The 24,523-nt window shown below is 43.2% G+C and overlaps 1 protein-coding gene across 8 annotated transcripts in view; it reads left to right on the top strand.

Moving 5' to 3' along the window:
- The window catches only part of Adamts6 (ADAM metallopeptidase with thrombospondin type 1 motif 6), a 250,439-nt gene extending 237,505 nt beyond the window's left edge, over window positions 1–12,934 (top strand). For all 8 annotated transcript variants that reach the window (XR_013044769.1, XM_076551952.1, XM_076551953.1 and 5 more), the window contains one exon: window positions 9,786–12,934. Coding sequence is in view for 7 of the 8 variants with exons in the window: in XM_076551952.1 (XP_076408067.1) it covers window positions 9,786–9,895 (110 nt within the window). In the remaining variant the exon portion in view is untranslated. The remainder of the gene's footprint in view (window positions 1–9,785) is intronic.
- Window positions 12,935–24,523: the final 11,589 nt, after the last annotated feature.

Raw genomic sequence — 24,523 nt, 5'->3', positions numbered from 1 at the left:
AATCCTGAATTTTATCTTTCATTCAAGTAAAAGTACTTTATCCGTGCAGGCACCATTCAAAATGTCTTGAATGGTACAATGTGTGAGATTTCAGAAGCTGTACAGAATACGAAGATACATATGGCACAGTCAAAATTTCAGACTTCCTTCTTATATAAAATTTGTGTACAGGCTTACCAATAGCATCTGAAGCCATGAATTTAAATTATTTAAAGAGACCCAGCTATATGCTCTACTTAAAAAAAGCAACAACATAAAGTCTGATAATTTGTTGATAATTTTCTGATGAAAATGAAATGCTTACAAATCTCTTCAAAAGAAATATGTTCCTTGTAGTCAGCTCTATCCAGTATGAGGATGTTCTGAAAATTGTTTTGAAGTTCCTTTGGGGTTTTGTTTTGAGGAGGAGGAGGATCTTGTGTGACATGTACAGAGGCCTTGCAACTTTGGTTTATTTATCTAAGGTCTGTTTATCTAAGCCTCGGCACATTGCATTTGTTGTAACGTAGGTTGCCTTTTAGAGTAGTATAGCCAATCCTACATTAATTTAAAATCATAACTTTATTGTGCAGACCTCTAGCTCTGGTGCCATCTACTTTTGTTGTTGTTCCTATAATAAGGTACATCCTGGAAATTTCCATTTTTTGAAAAGAATTCAAAATGTATAGCACACAGAAGCAATTTTCTGGAAAATAGGTATCTTTTAAGTGATCTTAATTTAAAAAGAAAATCTCTCTTTTATGAGGCTGTGGCAAACAACTTTCACTCATAAGTTATTAGCAACCCATCACTTGGGTTTAAGAGGTCTGGTTTTTGTTTTGTTTGTTTGTTTGCTTGTTTCTTTTTTTCCAGAGCTGAGGACCGAACCCAGGGCCTTGCGCTTGCTAGACAAGCGCTCTACCACTGAGCTAAATCCCCAACCCCTAAGGAGTTTGTTTTTTATTTTAGAATTGGAAGATGGAAGGTTAAGTGGGAGAGAAGATGGAACTAATCCATTAAACTGCTCTGCATATTTGATCCTTTAATTCTATTTAGGTCATATACATAAACAATCTTTCTGTATTGTATGTGTGTACAATAATCTTCTAAGACATATTATTGCCAATAAAGAAACTGAGGCATAGAGGCACAGAGAGATGGTAATCTCAGATCACAAGTCTAGGAAGTAGTAAACACAGGCAGGCTTTGAACCCAGATTGGGCAGGGCCATGAAGCGTGTCAGTTTCCACTGTGTTTACATGCTGTTCTTTTTTTTTTTTTTTTTTTTTTTTTGGTTTTTCGAGACAGGGTTTCTCTGTGTAGCTTTGCGCCTTTCCTGGAACTCACTTGGTAGCCCAGGCTGGCCTCGAACTCACAGAGATCCGCCTGGCTCTGCCTCCTGAGTGCTGGGATTAAAGGCGTGCGCCACCACCGCCCGGCTACATGCTGTTCTTTTTTTTAGCCCATGCTCGTTTGGTACTCATGATCTTTTTGCCACAGTCTTCCAAACTGGGATTATAGGAGTATGCTTCCACTTCCAGTTATTTTTTTTTAATTTAAAAAGAAAGATATAAGTACTATCTGAAGCAGTTGATTAAGTTCTAAGGGAGGCTCAATGAAGATCAATGACTTTAACCTTTTGGTCAAAGCAGCCTGCATAGACTAAGCTGTCTGTGAGCCAGCTGTAATGTATCGTTGGCGAAGTCCAAGGTGTACTCGGAAAGTGAAGACAGTATTTGACCCACATCATAAGTTGTCACTGTCTTACGGTTTCTATTGCTGCAAAGAGACACCACAACCATGGCAGCTCTTACAAAGGAAAACATTTAATTGAGGTGACTTACAGTTTCAGAGGTTTAGTCCATCATCATGGCAGGATATGGTGGCATGCAGGCCGACATGGTGCTAGAGAAGGAGCTGAGGGTTCGTTTTGATATGCAAGTAACAGGAAGTGAACTATTGCAATGGGCATAGCTTGAGCATAGGAGTCCTCAAAGCCCACCCCCATGGTGACACACTTCCTCCAACAAGGCCACACCTACTCCAAGGCCACACCTCCTAGTAATGCCACTCCCTGTGGGGGCCATTTTCTTTCCAACAATCATAGTCACCCCCAGAGAAGGGATGGGCAGATGCCATGGATTTCAAGAGAGGGTTTTACACAAACAAAATAACTTTGTTTGGGGGTTAGATCAGAGAGATAAGATGTGCACCTTAGGGAAATCAGAAGGACCAGTTTCTAGTTAATAATGGAGAGTAGAAAGGACTATGCTTATCAGGAGAGTCAGGCTCCATTTATTCCCAATGAGAAGCTACTGGAAGGCAGTTTAGCTCTGCCACTCCAGAGTAGTTTGAGGAGATCTCTTGGGATCTAAAACATAGCCCTTATGTTGGGTTGCCATGGATAAAATGGTCTATAGTTAAAACCTTGAGAATTGTTTTAACTACCAAGGTTTATGGTGGTTAAAACATGTAAGGTTTAAGACATGTAATGGCTGCTCACCTACTCAATATTTTATTATGAAAATAATAAAGTTTCAAGTACACAATGAAGTTGAAAGAATTCAGTGAACACCCACCATCTAGAGTAAACTATCACATTAACCTTCTAGTAAACTTGCTTTATTTTAGATGTAATCCATTCCTCAAGGTGATAGGGTTTTGTTGTTGTTGTTGTTTTTACAGTTTTACATGTACGTACCTACATACTTATTACTCTCACTCCCACCTCCCTACCAGCCCTGCTTACTCTCCTCCTGACAAATCTCTCTCACATTCAGTCTATTTGTTTTGTTTCATGGCCCACTGAGATTAATCAGGGCCATATGTGTGACCATGGGTTTGGAACTGTCCACTGGAGCCTGGTCAGCTCAGCAGATGGTACGTAACTACAGACAGTGGTTTTTTAAAGAACACACTCTATCCATCCTGCCATTAATCCATTTACTTGCCAGACCCAGAGACTTATGGGAGGGGTACCACAAGTACTGTCCACAAAGAGAGCATAACGTAGTAGGGATGGTGACCTGAAGACTAACATGGTGAGCAGCGTTTTAGCAGACATATAAAGATGCTTCTCAAGTGCACAGGGAATATAATGAACAGAAGTGCCACCGGCATGGTGAGCTGGAGCTGGGCAGCAGGGGCTCTAACAGTTAACCAAGGAGATGCTGGGATGTGAGGTGTCCCTGGCTGGGGCAAGTATGTGCAGTCACGACAGACTTTGAGTAAGATAAAACGTATAAACACACAGAGATGAGAAAATGGAGGGAAGTTTAAGCCAGTCAAAGACAACAAGAGGAAGAATTAGAAGGAGGGCATCAAGAAATTAAAATAGTGAAAGGAAATAGGAGAAGGAAAGGGGCAAGGCAGGTTACTATGTCCAACATCTGCTTTCGTTCTTTTCTTCCTGAAAGCCTCCAGTGAAAGGTTAAAACTTCGTAGGCAGGATCCTGACAGGCTTGACAGGCTGCCACTGTGAGGGTAACACCACATTGCTGCCAAGAGTGAATTATAGACAGACTGGGTACCATTGCATTTAGAATACCAAGTTTTTCAAGTGCATATGGCAGCTGGGTCTAGCCCATTCAAGCTCACCTGAAATTCTATCTCCAAATGCCATTTTATTCATTGTTCATGCAGTTTCACGTTTCCTCATGGTTTATATGGGGAATCTTTTCAGCTTCTCAATAGCACAAGACACTCTGTCATCTAGTATTTGTCGCTAACAGATCATGATTCACAGTATGCCATGGGCTAGTATTTAACCTAGGAAAGCTGTGGGTAGTAAACATTGGTCTATCAGCTTGAGATGTCATATGGTGGCTTTACTGGGTCTCAGTTTGCCTCAGACACACTTCTCTGAGACAGTCTGGCCAACTCCATAAATCTCATAGCAAAATCAATGAAAAAATAGCTATAGAATTTAGTCCTTAATATGGAATTTGATGTAGAAAATCATTGAGAAGAACAAGAAAGGTCATTTGAAGAGTTCAATTTAAAAGAGATGGGGAAAGCTGAGATTTTTTTTTTTTCCTTCATCACCTCAAGGAGCTCCTAATCCATTTAGCATTCAGTTCATATTCCTGCCTGTTGACTTTAGAGGGAACCTGGATTGAAGTTGGGATTATACCATCTTGAGGTTGAATGTGGATGGCATCCAGAGATAAGACTGAGGAGGATGGAGAGAAGAAGCACAAAAAAGCAATAGTTTGTGTTAATTTGAAATCAGAGTGACCTGCGAGGGCTGATGTCACTTTGTTTTGGAAGTTTGTTAGTCCATCTCTTGCTGCCTAAATGTACAAAGTGCCAATGGCTCTAGTAGAGTTTTATCCGGGAAGTACCCCAACCCCAGCCCCTGTGCCACATGTCCACGCACCCCTCTGCTCTCTCATTTCTTTCTGGGCTCTCCATTTCCATAGTGTTCAATGCAAAAGATAAACTTTAGATGTCTAACTTACAGTTCCATTTACTGTGCTCTTCTGAATGCCCCAAAGAGCTTACAGGTATGGAGGGCATGTAGTCTAATTATATTCACTCTGCCTGTACTGTATACATGCTGATTGCTCCAACTTGTTCATGGAACTTTCTTTCATTGGGTATTCTAATTCATTCCCATGATACAAGGAGACAAGGTCTGCAATGTTTGATGCATTTAGTGCAGGAGCATTATCCTTTGAGAAACTGGTCTTGTATTATTTGAACCAAATCAAGCTTTATAGTCATAATGAATCTGAATCCAAGGGATCCTAAATCCATAGTCTCTGTTTAATTTTGAAAACATATCTTCTAGGTCAGTGTTTTGAAAAACACCTGGGAAAAACTCATTGGCACACCAATAATAAGTACATTCATATATTTTCTTCGAAGTTGCTTATCTAATTTTGTTATTCAAATCTACAAAAATCTTTATTTCCAGAATGTGTGGCAGGTTACTTACAATTCTAATAGTGGATCTAGTTTATATAAAAAGAGTTTGGGAGCACTCAATAAGTTATTCTCACTATAAATACTTCATGACTATTTCTTCGGGGCTGAGATAAGGTATAAAAAGAAGAGAAACAAAATGTTTCCTCATATCCATACAGCGAGGACCTCACACTCTTCCAGTATCCCAAGCAGAAAAACAATAGAAAGTGCGTTTTCCTCCCAAGAGCATACTTGGCTGGTACATGATGATATAGGAAACAGAATCAGACTCCCTCATCTTAAACTCTGATCTTCTGCCTCAGGTTCTACTGTTTCAAGGCAACAGAAGAGTAGCCCCATGCTAGCACATCTGCCTGTGCTGGAGAAATATGATAGTTAAGACCAAATCTTTAAACAGACAAATCCAAGAGACATTATAGCCTCCCCTAAACCTGAAGAATCCATTTTAATGCTTTCCATAGAATATTTATTTGCATGATACAGAGAAACTTTTTAAGTGCTAACTGAAGATCACTCAGAAATTAGAACACATTTCTGTTGTGATTTTTTTTTTATTTCAGTGGGAAAATGATTTTATTTGTTTGTTTTCCACAGAAGTCTGTCTTACTAAGGTATATATAGTCAGGCCATATGGTAGAACTTTTTTTTCTTTTTTAGAGGAACCTCCAAACTCATTTCCAAAGTAGCTGGATAATTTACATTCCCAGCTGTGCCTCTCCTGGGTGTTTAACCAAAGGACTCTGAGTCAGCAGCAAGCAAGACATGTACATCCATAAGACATGTACATCCATAAGACATGTACATCCATAAGACATGTACATCCCTGTTACTGCAACAACCCACCATAGCTAAGTGATGGAACCAACCTAGGGGTCCACCTGCAAAGGAGTGACGAAAAAAGAGATTTTTAAAACATCTATAATGAAAAACAAACTTATGTCATGTGGAGGAAAATGGATGCAGCTGGAAATAATCACATTAAGTGAATTTAGCCAGTCTCAGAAAGACAAATATCATGTTTTTCTCACTTGTATACATAAAATCATTTATATTATGTGACATGAAAACAGGAGCAAAACTTTCTAGGAAAACAAAGGAACTAAGGGAGGGTAGTAAAATGGAGAGAGATAGAGAGGATATGTGTTTAATGTGCGGGATATACTTGTATGACGATGTTCTTGTGTAGCTCAATACCTGATACAGTGAATCCACGATGGAAATTGTTTTAAACTATAATAAGTTAATTGTATGATATATTAGCTCAAGATTAGATGACAAGAAACTGTTTCATAATTTTAGTGCATTTTGAGTATGAGGCAGACTAGAAAAGGGGTAAGTTTTATAATTAAGATCTCTCAAATTTATCAGCAGTGTATCTTGACAAGACCACCTCCTCTTGCTAAATGAGATTGGCAGTGCTGAGGAATCACCAGTATCTTTAGTCCTGGTTTAGATAGTTTGGAGAGTCTATTCAGCTTTCTATTATAATGGGACTTTAAAACTTTTTATATTAGCCGGGCGGTGGTGGCGCACGCCTTTAATCCCAGCACTCGGGAGGCAGAGCCAGGCGGATCTCTGTGAGTTCGAGGCCAGCCTGGGCTACCAAGTGAGTTCCAGGAAAGGCGCAAAGCTAAAAAAAAAAAAAAACTTTTTATATCTATCATCGTTTGCTCATGTAAGTATGATGAGAAAAAGTTAAGAAGGATAATTCAGTCTACTTCAAGTGCCCGTGACCTAGAAATGGCCTCCTTTTCTCCTAAACATTTCTCCCCTTCTCTAAGAAATTAGGTCAAATTCTCAAAATTTAGAGGCCCTGACTGTGATACCCTATAAGCAGATCTACCACTGTCTGCTAGAATACTGACCTGCATAGGCAGATCTACCACTGTCCGCTGGAATACTGACCTGCATAGGCAGATCTACCACTGTCCACTAGAATACTGACCTGCATAGGCAGACACATTTTCATTTAAATCTCACAATGCTGCCAAAACAAGAGTGGCTTTGCAGTCAGACAAACCTGAGGTTTGACCTCAGTCTTTGTAGAGACTAGCTCTATAACCCAGCATGGGTTCCAAAACCTTTTTGAGCTTAAGCTTAGCTGTCTATGTAAAGCTGACATTTCACATACTTAAAAGGATTAAATATAAAGGTATAAAACTGCCTAAGGTTAGGTCTGACATAAAGGAAGTGATTGATAAATTACACTTTTTAATGCTTTTGTGGAATTAAAAGACTGAGCTAATACAAAGCCTAGTTGTAGCTGAGCTTTGGTGAATATACTTTCATCAATCCAATTGTGTAATGAACTGATATTTCTAGTCATGACTGTTCCTAGAAGGCAAAACTGAAGAGTAGGAACTGGATCTTCCACCTGGCCCTGCTTAGGAGCTCTACACAGGGATGATGTCCTGAGTAGCCTAAGTGTCTCATCATGGGCTGCATCCTGAGTCTTGGCCATCCTCATCACTTGCTCAGGTCTTTCCTAGCTCTTGGCTGCTGGCCCCACCGTGGGCTGCCTGCTCTGTTTAATAGCTCTCTGTTAATTTGCTTTCTGCATAAATGTGTAGCCCTTCTGGCAGCCGGTGCTCATCTGACAGATCTCTGAGAAATGCTGTATGGTGGCTGCTGTCAGAGGCTGATGAGAGGGAGCAAACCGTGTGCTTACTGAGCTGGATGCCTTGGCCAATGTTTCCCACTGTGTGCATTACCTTACACATACCTTGCCAATTGAGCAGGACTTGTCATGCATTTCATTTCTGAGCTAAAGTGCTGAGGTACTTTAACAAAGGCCACGTGAATGTTAGAAGCAGCAGAACCAGAGTTCACCCCCGACTCACTGTGTATTCACTCACAATCAGCTCCTGCCTTGCTAAGCTTGATCCTGCTCCTAGGGACTGATGAGTTTCTGCTCCCAGGCAAGTTAGTTGAGAACTAACTTAGCAAGGGTATTAAGAAGCTCAAAGGGACCCCCTGGACTAGTACCCACCTACCCTCTCACTCCCTGCTGACGAGGTACAATGCAGGGCCTCGACTTGCAGAAGAAGATCCAGAGTCCATCATCCACCTATGGAAAAATCCTCCATTGTTTATATCTGTGTAGGTAAAGAGAGAAGAATTTACAAATATTCCATTTTATTAATTATGCATTTTTTAAATTGGTTCATAAAGTCTAAATCTAAGGGTAAAGTGTCTGTGAATTTACTCACAGATTGCCCAATCCAGTGACTCTTCCAAAAATGGAGTAGTGATTCTTCCAATAAAGTTGTGACCCAGAGAATATTGTTAGGTCTCTGTTAGGTCTCCAAACTGATTTGTGTCTTTGGGGCATTATTTTCTAAGTAGTCATTGAAATGCTGTATCTTCATTGAGTTTAGCATGTAACCTCTTGCTTCCTTTCCAAAATCAGGCAAGAAGGGACACTAGTGAGTACCTACAGATGACAGTACAGTGACTCCGTCTCCTACACTTACTGTCTCCACTCCACAGAAGCAGATGCACCGGAGGGTTTTTATCGTCTGCTTTTCTTCTTTAGTGTAAAGTCTCAAGACGTTTTAATTCCCCTCCTCACTATGTTTCAACCCAAACTTAAGTTTATTAAGATTCCTAATATAAAATTTTAGATCATATATCTAAATGTTGTTCTCTTTTGTATTAACTCTTAAGTAGTGGAACAAAACAGTTGGCAGAGATTGTATTTCTAGAAGATTTGAGGGTTCCTGTTTCAAATTTGAAGACTTCTGGAAGAGCCTTTAAAGTGAGAGCCTAAGACTGGACCTCACTCTTTAAGAAGAGCTGGGAATGCTCCCCTTATTTTGTGCTCAATTTCCCATGCTTATCACATACTGGAGACCTTTGGAATTTGGGCAGATTTCCAAAGCCAGGACTAAACAAGCAAACAACAAAAGTTATTGTTACATTGAACTGTACCTAGGCCTACATGAGTCTGACTTGCCTTAAATGGTTTTCCCATGTTGCTTTAGTATAATCAGGTGGAGAAACGAGACAATGTAATTACTATGTTGACAAGTATTTTAAAATCCCCAAATAAAATGACCATAATACGAGAGAGGAGTCTATTTTTGCCACAGTGGGTTGGACTGATGGAAGAGGAAGATGTGGCTCCTATTAATCAAAGGGTCCTGTAATCAGTCCTTCAGGGCTACCAGGCCCAGTGGGGGATGGGGAAAGACTCATTCACTCACCTTCTGGCTGCAGGAACTGCAGACCGCCACTGTGGCAGTTCTAGAACCGAGGAGAAAACACCCACGGGAGCAAAGAAGGCCATGTCTCACTTCCAGATGAAGAAAAGACATTCCTCCATGCTTCCGTAGCCCACAGACTGCTGTTCTTTGAGGCCAGCCCCTCACAGCTTTCCTCTCTGTACAGTGGAGTTCTAAATCTAGCACACTGCTAACAATCCTTTCCATGCAGAGGTCCTGGGAGACATGTGGACTCTGGTATCAAACAATGCAACTCATGTTTGATTTTGGATAACCTTACATGTTGAATAAAATAACCCTTGAGAAAGAAGCAATAAAAGCACTGTAAGAAAAATGACTCATGTTTCTAAGATGTCTAAAGTGATCACTCATCCCAACAAATGGTAATTCTTTCAAGACACAGTGGGCATGTACCACACTTATAAAAGTCTGGAAGAAAAGCCTTGCATTTTTTAAATTGTGTTAAAATATATCAAAAGAATGTTTCTGGTAGGCTGTTCCAGACAGTGTGCTTAAAAACAGAAACAAAATAAAAAAGTCCCATGGACATACAAGTGAAGGTGGATTGGCCAGAGGGATCCTTGCTAACCAGTCAGGCATCTCAGCTTGTTTATGTGACTCTAATTGTTTTCAATTTCTGCCTCTATTTGTTAGAGTGCAAAGATGTGAACAAAGTGGCTTATTGCCCACTGGTGCTGAAGTTCAAGTTCTGCAGTCGAGCATACTTCAGACAGATGTGCTGTAAGACCTGCCAAGGACATTGACCCACGGAAAGCCAGCGAGTCCTGCCATTTCATCGTGGAAATGCGTCCATCAAAGGGAGCCACCCAGAGGATGAGGATTGATGTCCTTACAGAAGCATTACCCTGTGGAAAATGTAACCACTGGTCAGCCCCAGCTGACAGGATTTCAATATTATTTTAACTTCTGTGAAGTGGGATTTATTGATCCAAAGTGCTGGACACGGTATTAGGAGGGAATGCCAGATTTGAGAGATCCAAACAACGCAGGGAGACTCGCTTACTGTGGAACGTTTGTGTTCTTTCGAGTAAATCTAATAGCCTGTTTACCTCCTTGGACCATTAAGATAATTTTTATTATGGCCTTAGCAATGACACTGAATCCATTTGTATTTAAGACTGTTTAAAATGTAGTTATTATGACTTGGTCAACTATGGAAGTAGAGGAGATTCAGAATTACGAAGTCATAGCTTAAAATATTTCCTATACTTTATCTCACCACAGTAGCAGCACAATTTAAATTATAAAATGGGCTTGGAACTGTAATTTAAGAAACAGTTATAAATCAAAAATAATGAAAGTTTGTATTATTTTTCTTTATCACACTTGATTTCCTTAGGACTAACCCCCTGTTCTGAACACTGCTGTGAGCCATGTATAAAGCTCTATTAAACTGAACAGCGAGGGACTTGGGTTGAAGCCGTGCAGCCATCCGCTGCAGCTGTGCGAGTCTATAAATTCAGTGCTAAGAGACTGTGGCCAACTTGCCATTGTGCGAGGGAAGCTGAGATTTCCATTAAAACTTTAAGAGAAAACCATTTCCATTTCATGCCGAAGCCAGACCTAGGGTATGGCAGAGACTGAAGTACCAGGCCCATCCCAGCCATCCCACAGGATGCCTTGCTTCTTGTTTGAGTCACCTGACTCCTTAGTGTTTACATCCCCAGCCACAGATCAGCTCTGCCCGGTTGGACTGGTGCACGCATGCTAAGCTTATGGAGATGATGCCATGCAAAAGACAGGCTGGCTTAGGAAAGCCAGGCGGGCCCTTTTGCAATTTGCTGACAATACGATGGGTTCCAGATGTCCCTTCTTTGATATGGTAGAAGGGCATTTATTTATATGAGAGCAAGTGTGTGTGTGTGTGTGTGTGTGTGTGTGTGTGTGTGTGTGCAGGTGCTCCTGAATGTGGGGACAGATGAGTTTGCTTGCATATAAATGTGCTATTTCTGTGAGTTTTAAAGTAGGGAAGGATAAGAGCCAAAGAAGGAAAGCTCATGAAGGGAGATCACAAAGCAGAAATTTAATAGTCACCCAACCAAGTAACGGTTATGGATATTCTAAATGGCAATTAAATGTGAAAGCTGGTTTCCTGGGCAAGTCAAGTTCTAAGATCACTTCTGACTGAATTGAGGAGACTAGCTTAGGTCTCCGTCTCTCAGCTTCACAACTTTCAGGCAAAAGACTCTACAGCTAGATTTTTTTTTAAGGGTACTTGTTTATATTGATACTTTGTACTTGAACACTTGTAGCTTGTAGTAGGTCTTTGGTGACTGTGCTTTGTGTCTAGCACACCTCCTTAGTCCTTCACATATGTGCACATATATGCACATATGTGCCCCATGCATACACCATCATCTGAAACACAAACTAAATGGCTACTTTGTAACAAAGAGAATCTTTTCATTCAAGAGGATGTCTCACTTATACCTACCATTGTGCTCTGAAATTACACTTGGGTGGGTGACCTTAGAAGAAACACAGTCACCGAATGCCTCCTCAGCTTCTGGCTTGCTGTGTACAGCTGCCCGGGATGTTACCCCACACTCCAGAGTCACCAGCCACATACCGTCCCCTGCTTCTCTCTCAATACCATCCCCAAGTTTTCCAGAGGAGGCTTTTAATAAAACAAAAACTATTGCCAAGACCTCCATCTAACTGCCCCGAGAAGACCAGCCCAAGTGTCATGTAGCCATTCCATTAAAGGAAGGCCCATGGAAGCCTGGCCTAGACTTGAATTCCCTTGGTCCTACTCAAGGGACAGTTAACTTGGTGCTAATGTGCCCTGGTGAAATAAGGAAGACTCGGTGATTCCCGGGACAGTTTAGACATAGGTTTGCTGTCCAGATCTGATTGTTACCAACATAAATATTCGCTCATGCTTTTATTTCAAGAAGACTTCTTACAGTACTTGTAAGAAACTGTATTTACCTCACTGGGAAGCTAACATCACAAGGGCTGTCCCCCGGATACTGTGCAGGGCCTGTCTCGGCTGCTGCTGAGGGTCGAGAGATCAGCCCCTGTTCCCTCCAGGACGTGCGCCGCCGGCACCGAGGGCGGGCACCTGCCGGGATGCAGCGCAGCCTTCCGCAGGGGAGCAAAGCGTGCATGTATCAGGATCCAGTGTTTTCCATTAGACCCTGAATTTAAATATGAGCAGGTTAAACAAAACAAAAAGCGTCTTCCATAACGCATCCCGACACCGATGCTGCTGCTGCAGCCACCTTTGGCTGCACGAATCTCTGTTCTCCATGGTAACAGAAGGATCTCAGCGGAGGCTGGCCCGCTCCGGCAGGCGCTCCAAAAGTTGTGAGCTATATTGACTACTTAGGGTACAAGAGTAGCCATGGTCGGGAGCAGTGCCCGCCACTGGTAAAAGGCCCTACCCCAAAAAGAACGTGAAATGTACCCAAGTGATTAAACCCCTAAAGACAGGTATGGTTTCCCAATAGTCCATTTCATTAGGCATTTATGTATTTGAGTGAATGTCTCATAGGTATCCTTAATAATACAGAACAAAATTACCTTTGTATTATTGTGATTAGTTGTTGCTTATTATTTTATACTCAGTATTAATGTGGTACACTGTTACTTTTTTGCTTTTGTAAATTATATTCTAATTTATTGCCATGTTTCCTAACACCTGTCCTTTATTCATTCCCTGCTTGTAATGAAAATGAAAGTCATTTTACACTTGATGGAGTGAAATTTCATACCAGGCACAGATTTTTTTTTAACATAGATAATTCAGTAAATAATAAAATTTCAGCTTGTAAAAGTGACGCAGATGAAATTGTCCATTTCCTGAAAAGCTTGTGTTCAACTTGAAGCAGAAAGTGCCCGTCCCTTCGGGTACCATCCCTAGTCTAAGTTTGCCCCGGCAGTGCTGTGATGGAGGTGTTTACGGTAATCTTATCACATCCTCAGGTATTGCGTCATCGCATCTGTTGAGTGTGTTAACGCTAAGGCTGCAGGATTTCCCCTGGGCCACCCAGCAGCCCATTCTTCTAAAGCTAGATAGGAATCCATGGCCACTGCCACACACCTTCATCCAGTGCTCATTTTCCCTCTTTCTTTCCTCCCCTATAAATTATTTGTGTTATTAAAGATACAAGATGCTTCACTGTGTACTAAGAGTACTAAGCAATGAACTCATACTTTGAAGGAGTTTTCTATGATGAGGCCATCGGGCGCAGAGAAACATGGTAGGCACACCTTTTCATCTTCATTTCCTTAGGCTGACAGTAATACAGAAACGTGTGTAACGTTTTCATAATAATAACCTCATCTGTTAACTAAGAAGATGTGAATTTTTTAACATAATGGTATTTTTACTCTACCATCCCATGTCCCATACATACACATGCAATATTGCACATTAAAATTTAATTGGGCCAGGCATGGTAGTATATAGCTATTATCACAGCACTTAGTAGGTTGAGGCATGGAGCTAGCCTTTTCTATGTATGTATCAAGACCCTGTCTCAAAATAACAGTCAGTCAATCAGTCATCAATCAATGGGTAAGAGTGAGCCAAATGAACTGATTATACAATCTTGGGAGAGTGTTTCCCCTAGGCTCTCCTGGGCCCCAAATGTGATAACACTATAAACATTCAATTAATGGAGAGCTTATGGGAACCAGCCATTTGACCACACACTGCATTTGTAAAGCCCGTCCGTGTCTGCTAAGGCTGGGAGAAGAGACACCAAAGAAGGGAATCTGCATCAACTTAAACTCCTGGGACTGTAACAGATCTATTTTTGTGCTTTGCTTTCAAGCATCCAGTGAGATGCTTGCTTTCCTTCTGATGCATCTGTAGGATGCTACCCTGACTCTCAGCAGATTCTCCTACTCCCTAGGGAGCACTCGTCCAACCCCTAAGCCATTCTAGGCCAAAAGGCAGGGTATTTGCCCAAGTAAATTAAGAACAAAGTTACATACTGACCTGGGTAACAAAAATGTGAATTTGAATGGCTGGCATACAATTAATTCTTTTAAAGGAAGGAAAAAGGAATGTAATTCAGAGAGAGAGGGAAAAAACCTTAGCCTGGGAGAATTGGAAATTCTAAATAAGTGGTCACAGTCCAGACACAGAATCAGTCCTGGATAAAGAGGAGCAGATAATCTGCACTTGGAATTTTAATTTGTGTCATGGGAACTCGTGTAATCATTGGAATAACCCAGCGCAGGGCTTCAAAAGAACAGTTGCTCAAAGGAGTTCTGTGCTTCAGATTTCGAGACTCAAGCTCAAAAGCGAAGTGGTCTTGTCTCTTCTCTTTCTCAAAGGGTTACTTTACACGTCTATGTCCTTCATTTCTTCCGTAGACAGTATCTGAGGCTGGAACTGGAGCTGTGGCAAGTGAGGGAAGCCACTACTATACCTTTGCTGACTCTTGGTTCACGCCTTCCCTTTGCCTGTTGAGAGCCATGACCTACATAAGTAAGGAGGCTGGTTTTCACCACAGTGTCCTGTTTTCATCAAAATAACGTGAGGCCCTGCACTGCCTGGTGTCTTTGGTTCTGAACACTGAGGAACCTGAATCTTGTTTTTCACCTCAAGGGTACAGAGAATCGTGTCTGACCAGATAGATCTCATTATCTGGTCCTTATTACTTGTGAAAACTAATCCTCTCGGGTCTTGAACTGGATCTCTCTGGTGCTAGTCAGCTGTAAAAGTACACACAAGAAACAACTTAAAAGAAAGAAGGACTTGTCTTGGCTCACGGTCTCAGTCCAGGACTGACTGACCCCCACTGATTTCAGGCTTGTCTCCGGGGAAAGCGACAAGCTGGGAAGGCCTGGGTAGAGGAAAGAGCTGCTCACTCCAGGCAGCCAGGAGGCAGTCAGAGGGACACTCCCAGCCTGTGCCCCAGCAAGTGTGGTTGTGGGTGCAGGTAACCTTATGAGTTCACACTACTGTGCGTACAGTAAATTGCTGTTGGGGCCACTGAAATCCCAAGCAAAGACAGCGATAGGGAACGTCAGCCTACAGCCACCCCAGGAGTGAAAGCGATCAGTCACCCCTTCATCTGATTCAGTTACTTAACAACTGTACCACTCATGTCCTGTGCTAGGTCTTAGCATATGCTCTCTCATTGGATGGCTTAGACCAGAACCCAGAGGACAACACTGTCAACCAGCCAATCACCATCAACTGGGTTAGTTGCTAGGAGTTACAGAGCCAGTGAGAGGATTGCTGCTTCCTTGGCATGGGGCAGGGGAGGGGGAGGGGGTGGGGACAGGGGGCTGTCTATATCTGGGATGGGAAGTCGGCAGGGGGGGGGGATGCCCTTAGGTCAGCGAGAAACTGATTCACTAGACTAGAAGTGGGGTCCTCATTCCTAGAAAACAGTAGGCAGGATCTCAGGGTCCAAGAAGGATGAGCTCTGGTGTGGTGGGTGCTCATGTTCAAGATGGAAATGCAATGTCTGGTGACAAAATGGCTATTGGGGACCAAAGCGGTTTGTAAGTGTGTAGTTAGCCTTTGTGGGAAAGGAGACAGAAGATGTCTGCCACAGCCATCTGCAGGGCACATTCACCTTCCTGGAAAGCCTTGCTGTAAGTCATGGAGCCCGCGCTTGCCTGACGGCTCCCACGTCTTTTCCAAACATCCCAAATGACCTAGCTGAGCTAGTTCAGCACAGTTAGAACACCGATTCCCAGGTTGGCTTCAGTATACGTTTTAAGGAAGAAAGGTGAGTTTTTCTCTATTTCCAGTCCACTGGGACTGGAAAACTTAGGCCATTAGGTTGCCGCCAGTGAGAACACTCTTTGACCTTCTGTGGTAGGTCCACAGAGTGGAACCAGGTGTTCTTTCAGCCTATGCCAGAATGTACTGGCCACCCAACTGGCCTCCTGCCTCCAGCCCATGATGGGCTTTGTCTGGCCCTCTACCAAACAGCTGTTCCGAGAGCCACAGGTGGCCGCCCACGTTCATGCCCAGCCAGCAGCTGCACTGGCTTGACTCAACCTGGCAAGATATGTGGCTCTGCCCCTCTGCCCCAGCTTCTCCCTAAGCCAGGTTACTCAGGGCATGAGCCAGGAAGCAAGGCAGTGCTTCATCAAGTGCACTCACAAGCCAGTCTGTGGCTCAAAGACAATCAGATTGCAGAGTATGCTCTTCCCCTTCTTTGAATATCGTCAAGATTGGTGTGTTTCAAAAATCAAATTAATCTGATATGAGTGAATAGAACTTCAGTTCCTGTGTGTTGTGTGTATTATTGATAGAACAAAAAAAAAAATCATTTCCTGGCGCTATCCATGGTTGATAGGAAGATGAAGGACAATGACATCACCAACCTCAAAAACTGGTGTTGGAGAGACCATCCTAAGGACTTAGATGATAATGGCATACAAGAGCATATTGGACAGACATCACCCACAGAGGTGGCTAAACCGTGTGCCGTAAGACAATGAGGATGGGCAGAAAAGTAATCACAGACTATGAGACTCAGAAATAATCTGGCTCATAGTTTGAAACTTTACAAATAAGAAACCAGCAGGGAAAGACATTTTCAGTCAAGTCTGGCTACCCGAGTTTGATCCCTAAGACCAACAGGATGGAAGGAGAGAACTGATCCCTGTAAGTCATACTTTGCCTCCACCTGTGCGCTCTCTCTCTCTCTCTCTCTCTCTCTCTCTCTCTCTCTCTCTCTCTCTCTCTCTCTCTCTCTCTCACACACACACACACACACACACACACACACACACAGTAAACACAAAAATCTTTAAAAACCTTTCAAACACAAAATAACAAAAGTAAGCATTTTATTTTGAGATCAAAATAAGAACTAATTTTGAGGGAGTGAAATGTCATGGAAGAAAATTCCATTTATATAGAGTCCACGTGTTGAAAGATAACAGAGAATAGTAACTGGGCAACACATATAGAATGTTGCTGGATACAAGAAGATGTGATGACCTGACCTGCTTAAAGCCTACATCACCATCAATATGGGATGGTCCCACTGAAGGGAAGTGGTAAAACCATGATTTTAATCCCACATTTAATCTCTGTAAGACGAATTGCTGAATGGTCTTATTAATAAAAAAAAAAAAAAAAAACCCTGGAGGGCTGGGCGGTGGTGGCGCATGCCTTTAATCCCAGCACTTGGGAGGCAGAGGCAGGCGGATCTCTGTGAGTTTGAGGCTAGCCTGGTCTACCAAGTGAGTTCCAGGAAAGGCCCAAAACTACACAGAGAAACCCTGTCTCGAAAAAGCAAAATAAATAAATAAAATAAAAAATAAAAAACCCTGGAGCCAGATACTGGGGTGAAAGCTGAAAGATCAGAGAAGTAGAACAAGCCACAGCCAATCTCACCTCGTCAACTCCTCATCCGATCCTGTTTCCACGAATCCTCAGACTGAAAGCTTCTGAGTCCTCACCCGAATGAATCTCAGCTGAACTGCTGCTAAAAGCCTAAAAGCTTAAAAACCTCTAGTTCCTGGTCCTCACGTTTTATATACCTTTCTGCTTCCTGCCATCACTTCCTGGGATTAAAGGCATGTGTCTTTCCCAAGCAAAGACATGAGATCTCAAGTTCTGGGATTAAAGGTGTGTGCCGCCACTGCCTAGCTCTGTTCCCAGTGTGGCCTTGAACTCACAGAGATCCAGACAGATCTCTGCCTCCCAAGTGATAGGATTAAAGGTGTGTGTGCCACCACTGTCTGGCCTCTATGTCTAATGTGGTGGTTGTTCTGTTCTCTGATCCCCAGATAAGTTTATTAGGGTGCACAATATATTGGAGGACACAATATATCACCACAAATCTCAATTTCAGAAATTATTTGTACAAACAATCCCCATCTCTGGCTTTTAAAACCACCACGACAGAACTCAACTTCCAAAATGACTCTTGTTCTCTCCCACATCATCCTAGAGATCACTCTATGTTCATTTTAACAGTAAAACAAAAATTCAGATCTGTTTTAAATTTGCTTCTTTAGACTATCTCCCAAAGTAGGGTGGATTGGCTTTTTGAAAAAAAAAAATCCAAACTCAATCCCCAAATCTAGTGAGTAATCTGCATCTAATAATTTTGGCCAAAAATAGCTTACATGTTGTACAAATTAATACTCCAAGGGGATCTTTTCAACTGCGCTCTGACTAGGTAACAAGTTTAAGGTGTTTCACTCATTTCAATATAAAAAAAGACAAGCATTTTTTGTCTACAAATGACTGACATCGCTTCTCCCTTCAGTATAAAATTCAGATGCTACGGCAGCGTGTAAATGTCTTGCTCCTTCCAATTCTAAAACAAGTGGGACCCTGAAACAGCGAAACGGTGTTATCCATCAGGGTGAAGAAAGATCTGGGGCTGGGCTGACGATTGAGTAACCCTTAAGCCCAGGAACCAAGAGCCTTTTCCCCAAACCCTGGAAATGAGCAAAGAGCTCCCTTCACCTTCAAGGAGACACTCTTCTCTGCGGGGAGCCAATTAAGGGAGGTCTGTCAGCAGCGCTATGGGAGCTCTGTGTAGTGCGCGGCCTCTGATGTGGGGTGATGGCTCCACACGTGAGGGGGTGTACCCCAGCGCACAGGGGTGCGAGTACCCTGTTCAGTGCTTCAACACCATCCCGTTCGCTTGTGGAGAGTCCCAAATGAGCCTTGACTAGCAGCAGCGACTTCTAGCAGCGAGGGTTCCCCTCTTGGCCTCCTTTAACCACAAATAAACAAATGCCTGACCCTCCGTGCTGGAGGCTGCCATTCTTGAGGGTTGGTGGCGAGGTTTTTAAAGAGGATAAGGACTCCTTTATCCACCTTCAACTCCGAATTTTCAGCTCAGGTTTTCCGTAAAACATGTATATATACATATTAAGATAGCAGCTTAAACACTCTTTCCCAGTATTTTTTTTTTCTGAAGATTGTCTGAGAATTCACGATGTATTTTTTTTCATAGTGTGTATGTCCCCCCACCCACCACGTGCCAAATAACCAAATCATTTTAAATTTTCTTCCTCTCTTTAAGCAGCCCTTTTAAAAAGCTCCCTGGGCAGCTGGGAATTCCTTTTTCATAATTAACAATGTCAGTGAAGGTACTTCTGGAGCCACTGTCTAGACGAGAACTTCATCTAAGAACTATGTTGGTAGGGGTGCAGTGCCCTACTCCCGTCATCCTAGAAGGCCAAGGCAGAAAGACTGCCAGTTCAAGGCCAAGCACGTCTAGGCTAGCCTGAGTGAGACCGTTTCCAAAAACTAAAGGGGGCACATTAGCCACCTCCCTACCATATTCTAACTAGACTGATCTTTCCCATCAACCTCAGAATTCAGTTGCTGTTAGTTAAGAGAAAGGGCCTAAAAACCAGAGAGATGGTATCTATTTAGGGAGTTCTAAGGAAAAGTGAGTCATTACGTATTTACTTAAAATATTGTCTCCCCACGTGCCCAGCATGCTTAAAGAAAGAATAAAGTGTCCGCTGTACATCTAGGAAATATTTAACCCGAGTACCTTATTTTAGACAATTATCAGCATTTGTCTGTTTCATGTTATTTGTACGTTTTCAAACCTAGGTGCCCACACCGCCCAGCACATGATGGGTCTTGTTTCCATTCTCATTCCTGTGCCCTGGATAACTTAAACAGATGCCCCACGAAGGAAGTGGTGTGCAGTTTTGCTACTGGTGGCTATTGTTTGCTTTTTGTTTTGTTTTTGAGAACCACGGAGATGTTCTCGGCTCTTGGCAAGCTTTAAACTCAGGGGCTGCAGCGCCTTGGCCATCAACAGCCACCTGAGCCAGTGACTTCCAAGTCAGTTGTCTCACACTCCGGAAGAACAAGGAAGTGAGGGCAGGGTGTGAACGGAGTCACCGGTGTTAATGAGAAGTGAGAAAGAACTCTTGTAAGTGGGAGGGATTTCTAGGGAGGAACACCACCCAAGTGTCACCCTGCCCAGTAGCCTTCTTGGGGGTCTCACGGTGGAGGCTGGACATTAGCTGGACACTGAGGTAATCTGCATTGACACTGTTCAATGCTTAGTGCATCATGGGTTAAGCCAGGAAAGGGTTCACATACTCCGTATCTTGTTCCCCTTGGCCCAACCAGAGAGGCCGTCCTCCATTTGGGAGGGGTCACGTGTGCTACGTGAGTAGCTCAGGATCCAATGCAGGCCCACTCATACCGCCTCTTATTTCAATATGGCGTGCGCGCGCGCGCGCGCGCGCGCGCGCACGCACACACACACACACACACACACACACACACACACACACACACACACACACACACACACAAATCCAAAAACAAACAAACGAGAAACACTTGCCCATCCCAGTTTGGAGGAGACAGAGCTGGGAGAGTTTTGAGTTCCAGGCCAGCCTGGAACTACATAGAGACTTATCTGCTCACTGGCAAGTCTGAGCCCATCGAGCGTATGAGAAAACAGCTGGCACCCACCACTTCCTGACCATCTCTCTGCTGAGAGTCACCCCTAGGGAGTTGAACACTGAGCATCACCTCTTCTGGCTGGGCTCAGAGGAATGCTCTCAAGACAACTCACCGGGAAACATGGCTCTGTTGACTTTCAGCCCGGTGAACACAAGTCCTTGGTGTGGCCACCTTCTTCACACCAAAGATTTCAGACCTATTTGGCTTTGAAATCAGAGTGGAGAGCTGCCCTGGTTATACATCCTCAGCCCCCCGCCCCCGCCCCACAATTTCCAGCTGTAGCTGTTAATAAAGAATTCGCTGTGGAGGAAAATGTATAATTAAAGGTTGCCCCGTCAGTGCAACGGTATGGTTATCTGCAAGCAACGTTCAAATAGTTGAGGTGTTGTTGCTGTTGTTGTTGCTGCTGCTTTGTTTTGTTTATGTTGTGGGGCAATTAGAGATCAAGAGAGCAATAAAACAAACAAGGCATATTGGTGAGTAAAAAGCAGGAAAGAGGCATTTTGGCTGGTTAGGCTTTTGGCTGGTTAAGATTTTGGCCTGGTTAAGCATTCAGGCTTTTAAGCAGCAGTTCAGGTGAGAGCCATTGGGAAGAGGACGCAGAAGCTTCCAGTCTGAGGAAACAGGACCAGCTGAGGATCCGGCAAGGTGAGATAGCTGTGGCTCGTTCTGTCTCTCTGATCTACCAGCATGGACCCCAATAACTGGCCTCGGGTTTGATTTTATTAATAAGAACTTTTAAGATTCCTGCTACACATGTAATTAATTTTTTTTTTCTTTTTGGTTTTTCAAGACAAAGTTTCTCTGTTTAGTTTTGGTGCCTGCCCTGGATCTCGCCCTGTAGACCAGGCTGGCCTCGAACTCACAAAGATTCACCTGGCTCTGCCTCCCGAGGGCTGGGATTAAAGGTGTGTGCCACCACTGCCTGGCTCATAATTAATTTTTTTAAAAGATTTATTTATTTATTTTGTATACAGCATGTATGACTGCAGGCCAGAAGAGGGCACCAGATCTCATTACAGATGGTCATGAGCCACCATTATGGTTGCTGTGAATTGAACTCAGGGTCTCTGGAAGAACAGTCAGTGCTCTTAACCTCTGAGCCATCTCTCCAGTCCCATAATTAATTTTTTTTTTAATCTTTAGAAAAAAAAGAAGGAAAGAAATTGTTTGAGCACTCGGGAGGCAGAGGCAGGCAGATCTCTGTGAGTTCAAGGCCAGCCTGGGCTACAGAGTGAGTTCCAGGACAGGCACCAAAGCTACACAGAGAAACCCTGTCTCGAAAAACCAAAGAAATTGCTGGGCTAAGTGAGATGGCTCAGTGGCTAATGGCACTTGCTGACAGCCTGATGACCCGAGTTTAAACCCTGCACCCCATGGTAGCAGGAGACGACAACTCTCCAAACTGTTGCCTGATCTTCACATGAACGCTGTCGCACACACATGGCTGCACTCAAACATGTGTCAGTCACACACACACACACACACACACACACACAAAAAAAAAAAAAGAAAAAAAAAAAAAAAAAAAAAAAAGCAGGAAAGAGTTATTCCAACAAAAGTCAATGTATATAGAGAGAAAGCGAGAGACACCCACAAAAGCCTCTGTGGAAAATTTAAGGCTCTCTGAACTATGTGCACACAGGTATATATATATATGTATATATATATGTATATATGTATATATATACACACACATGCACACACATTGCACACATGATAAAGCTCTCTGAACTATGTGCACACAGGTGTATATACATGCACACTTGCACACATATTGCACACATGATAAAGCTCACTGAACTATGTGCACACAGGTGTGTATATATATATACACACATGCACACACATTGCATACATGATAAAGCTCATTGAACTATGCGCACACAGGTGTATATACATGCACACTTGCACACACATTGCACACATAATGATGAAGCTCACTGAACTATGTGCACACAGGTGTATATACATGCACACTTGCACACACATTGCACACATAATGATGAAGCTCACTGAACTATGTGCACACAGGTGTATATACATGCACACATATTGCACACATAATGATGAAGCTCACTGAACTATGTGCACACAGGTATATATACATGCACACTTGCACACACATTGCACACATAATGATGAAGCTCATTGAACTATGTGCACACAGGTGTATATACATGCACACTTGCACACATATTGCACACATAATGATGAAGCTCACTGAACTATGTGCACCCAGGTGTATATACATGCACACTTGTACACACATTGCACACATGATAAAGCTCACTGAACTATGTGCATGCAGGTGTATATACATGCACACTTGCACACACATTGCACACATAATGATGAAGCTCACTGAACTACATGCACACAGGTATGCATGCACACACACATTTGCACACACAGTAATAAGGCTTAGGGAACCCGGCTCTTATTTTTCTATCTTCTTTCCAAGCAGACATGGAATGACGACAAGAACCAGGGCCCAAGGCTTTCGTGAAAAAGGTGGCCAGACCGGAGAGTGGCCTGAAAACCAGTCCTGAGCCCTGGTCCAGGAGTCAGTTTTTCTCAAGTTGAATCAGTGGTTCCGTGACTTGCAGATTTCACGGACTGAAATGTCAGAGACCCTTTGGTGACAGAGAGGGCTGATCTCACTTGACTCTGCCAAGGAAGGACATGCTTGCAGTCTGTCATTTACCATCCCACAGAAGTTGCCGTTCTAAAAGAAAGTGCACTTGAGACCACAAAGTGGGTACATTTTGCTTTAGGAGCTGCGAGATCATCTTTGTTTTCCCAAGGAATGCCTTTTTGCAGATAATCAGGCTTTTCTGAGGCAACTGACCTGAAAGGAAAGAAGGGAGGGAGAGAGGGAGGGAGAGAGGGAAGGAGAGAGGGAGAGAGGGAGGGAGGGAGGGAAGGAGAGAGGGAGGGAAGAAGGAAGGAAGGAAAGACTTGCCATCTCCTGAAGCTCTATGCAGACTGCAGATTTTGGGAAAGCTCCCCAGCCACAGGCAGGGAGTATACAAGCTGTCTCAGTGAACAATGTGTGGTCCAAGTGGAATGTTGCTTATCTGCCACCACCGTTCACACACTGGCTCACACTTTCAGCTTTGTTAGTGGCCATGTTAAGTGGCACCAGCCACGCAAGGGTCACGTTTCTGCTCGGGGGACTTTGGGTGCGGCCATATGGTTCACAGAGTTTAACCAATGGGATGTGAGGAAATGCGCTAGACCCCACCTCCTGTAGGTTGGTGGGTAGCCCTTCCTTCTTCCTCCTTGGCCCTGAAGTTGGCTTGTTCCAAAACGGTGCTGTTTGGGTGATTTGTATTTTGGCCTTTTATTCCATTTATTTTAGTGTGTGTGTGTGTGTGTGTGTGTGTGTGTGTGTGTGTCTGTGGGTAGGCACATATATGCCATGGCCTGCATCCTGCATGTGGTGGTCAGAAGACAGCTTGCATGAGCTGGTTCTCTCTTCCTTTCTCCGAGTGTGTTTTGGGGATTGAACTCAGGTCATCGAGTTCGGTGTCGAGTTGTCTTTACCTGCCTCGTCACCTCCTTGGCCTGTGATTTGCATTTTAGATGTTCATTTCAGTGAATGAGAAGAAACATACAGACACACACACACACACACACACACACACACACACACACACACACACACAAAGCCAAGGGTGACATATTAAATGAGCATATTCACTTAGTGACAAAGTGATCCTCTTTGCCTGACACAAAGCTGACAGCCAGCCCCACTACCCAGTAGGAGAGTGTCTCCTGAAAATATTGCTCTAGGGGGAAAAATGCTTTATTGGCACCTACCTGGCTCCCCATCTTGTGAGCATGCCCTAGCTGGAGGTGACTATTCTGCGATTCTATGGGGAAATCTCCGATAATTATCTATCAAAGAAGAGACCCTCCTCAGGAGCTTATTGGAAAGCCCTGGCAGTCCTGCCAGAGCGTGGAAGGAAAAGCCACTGCT

This window comes from Peromyscus maniculatus, chromosome 15 (assembly GCF_049852395.1).
Source record: "Peromyscus maniculatus bairdii isolate BWxNUB_F1_BW_parent chromosome 15, HU_Pman_BW_mat_3.1, whole genome shotgun sequence".
Lineage (NCBI taxonomy): Eukaryota > Metazoa > Chordata > Mammalia > Rodentia > Cricetidae > Peromyscus > Peromyscus maniculatus.
This window is presented reverse-complemented; position numbering and strand designations above follow the sequence as displayed.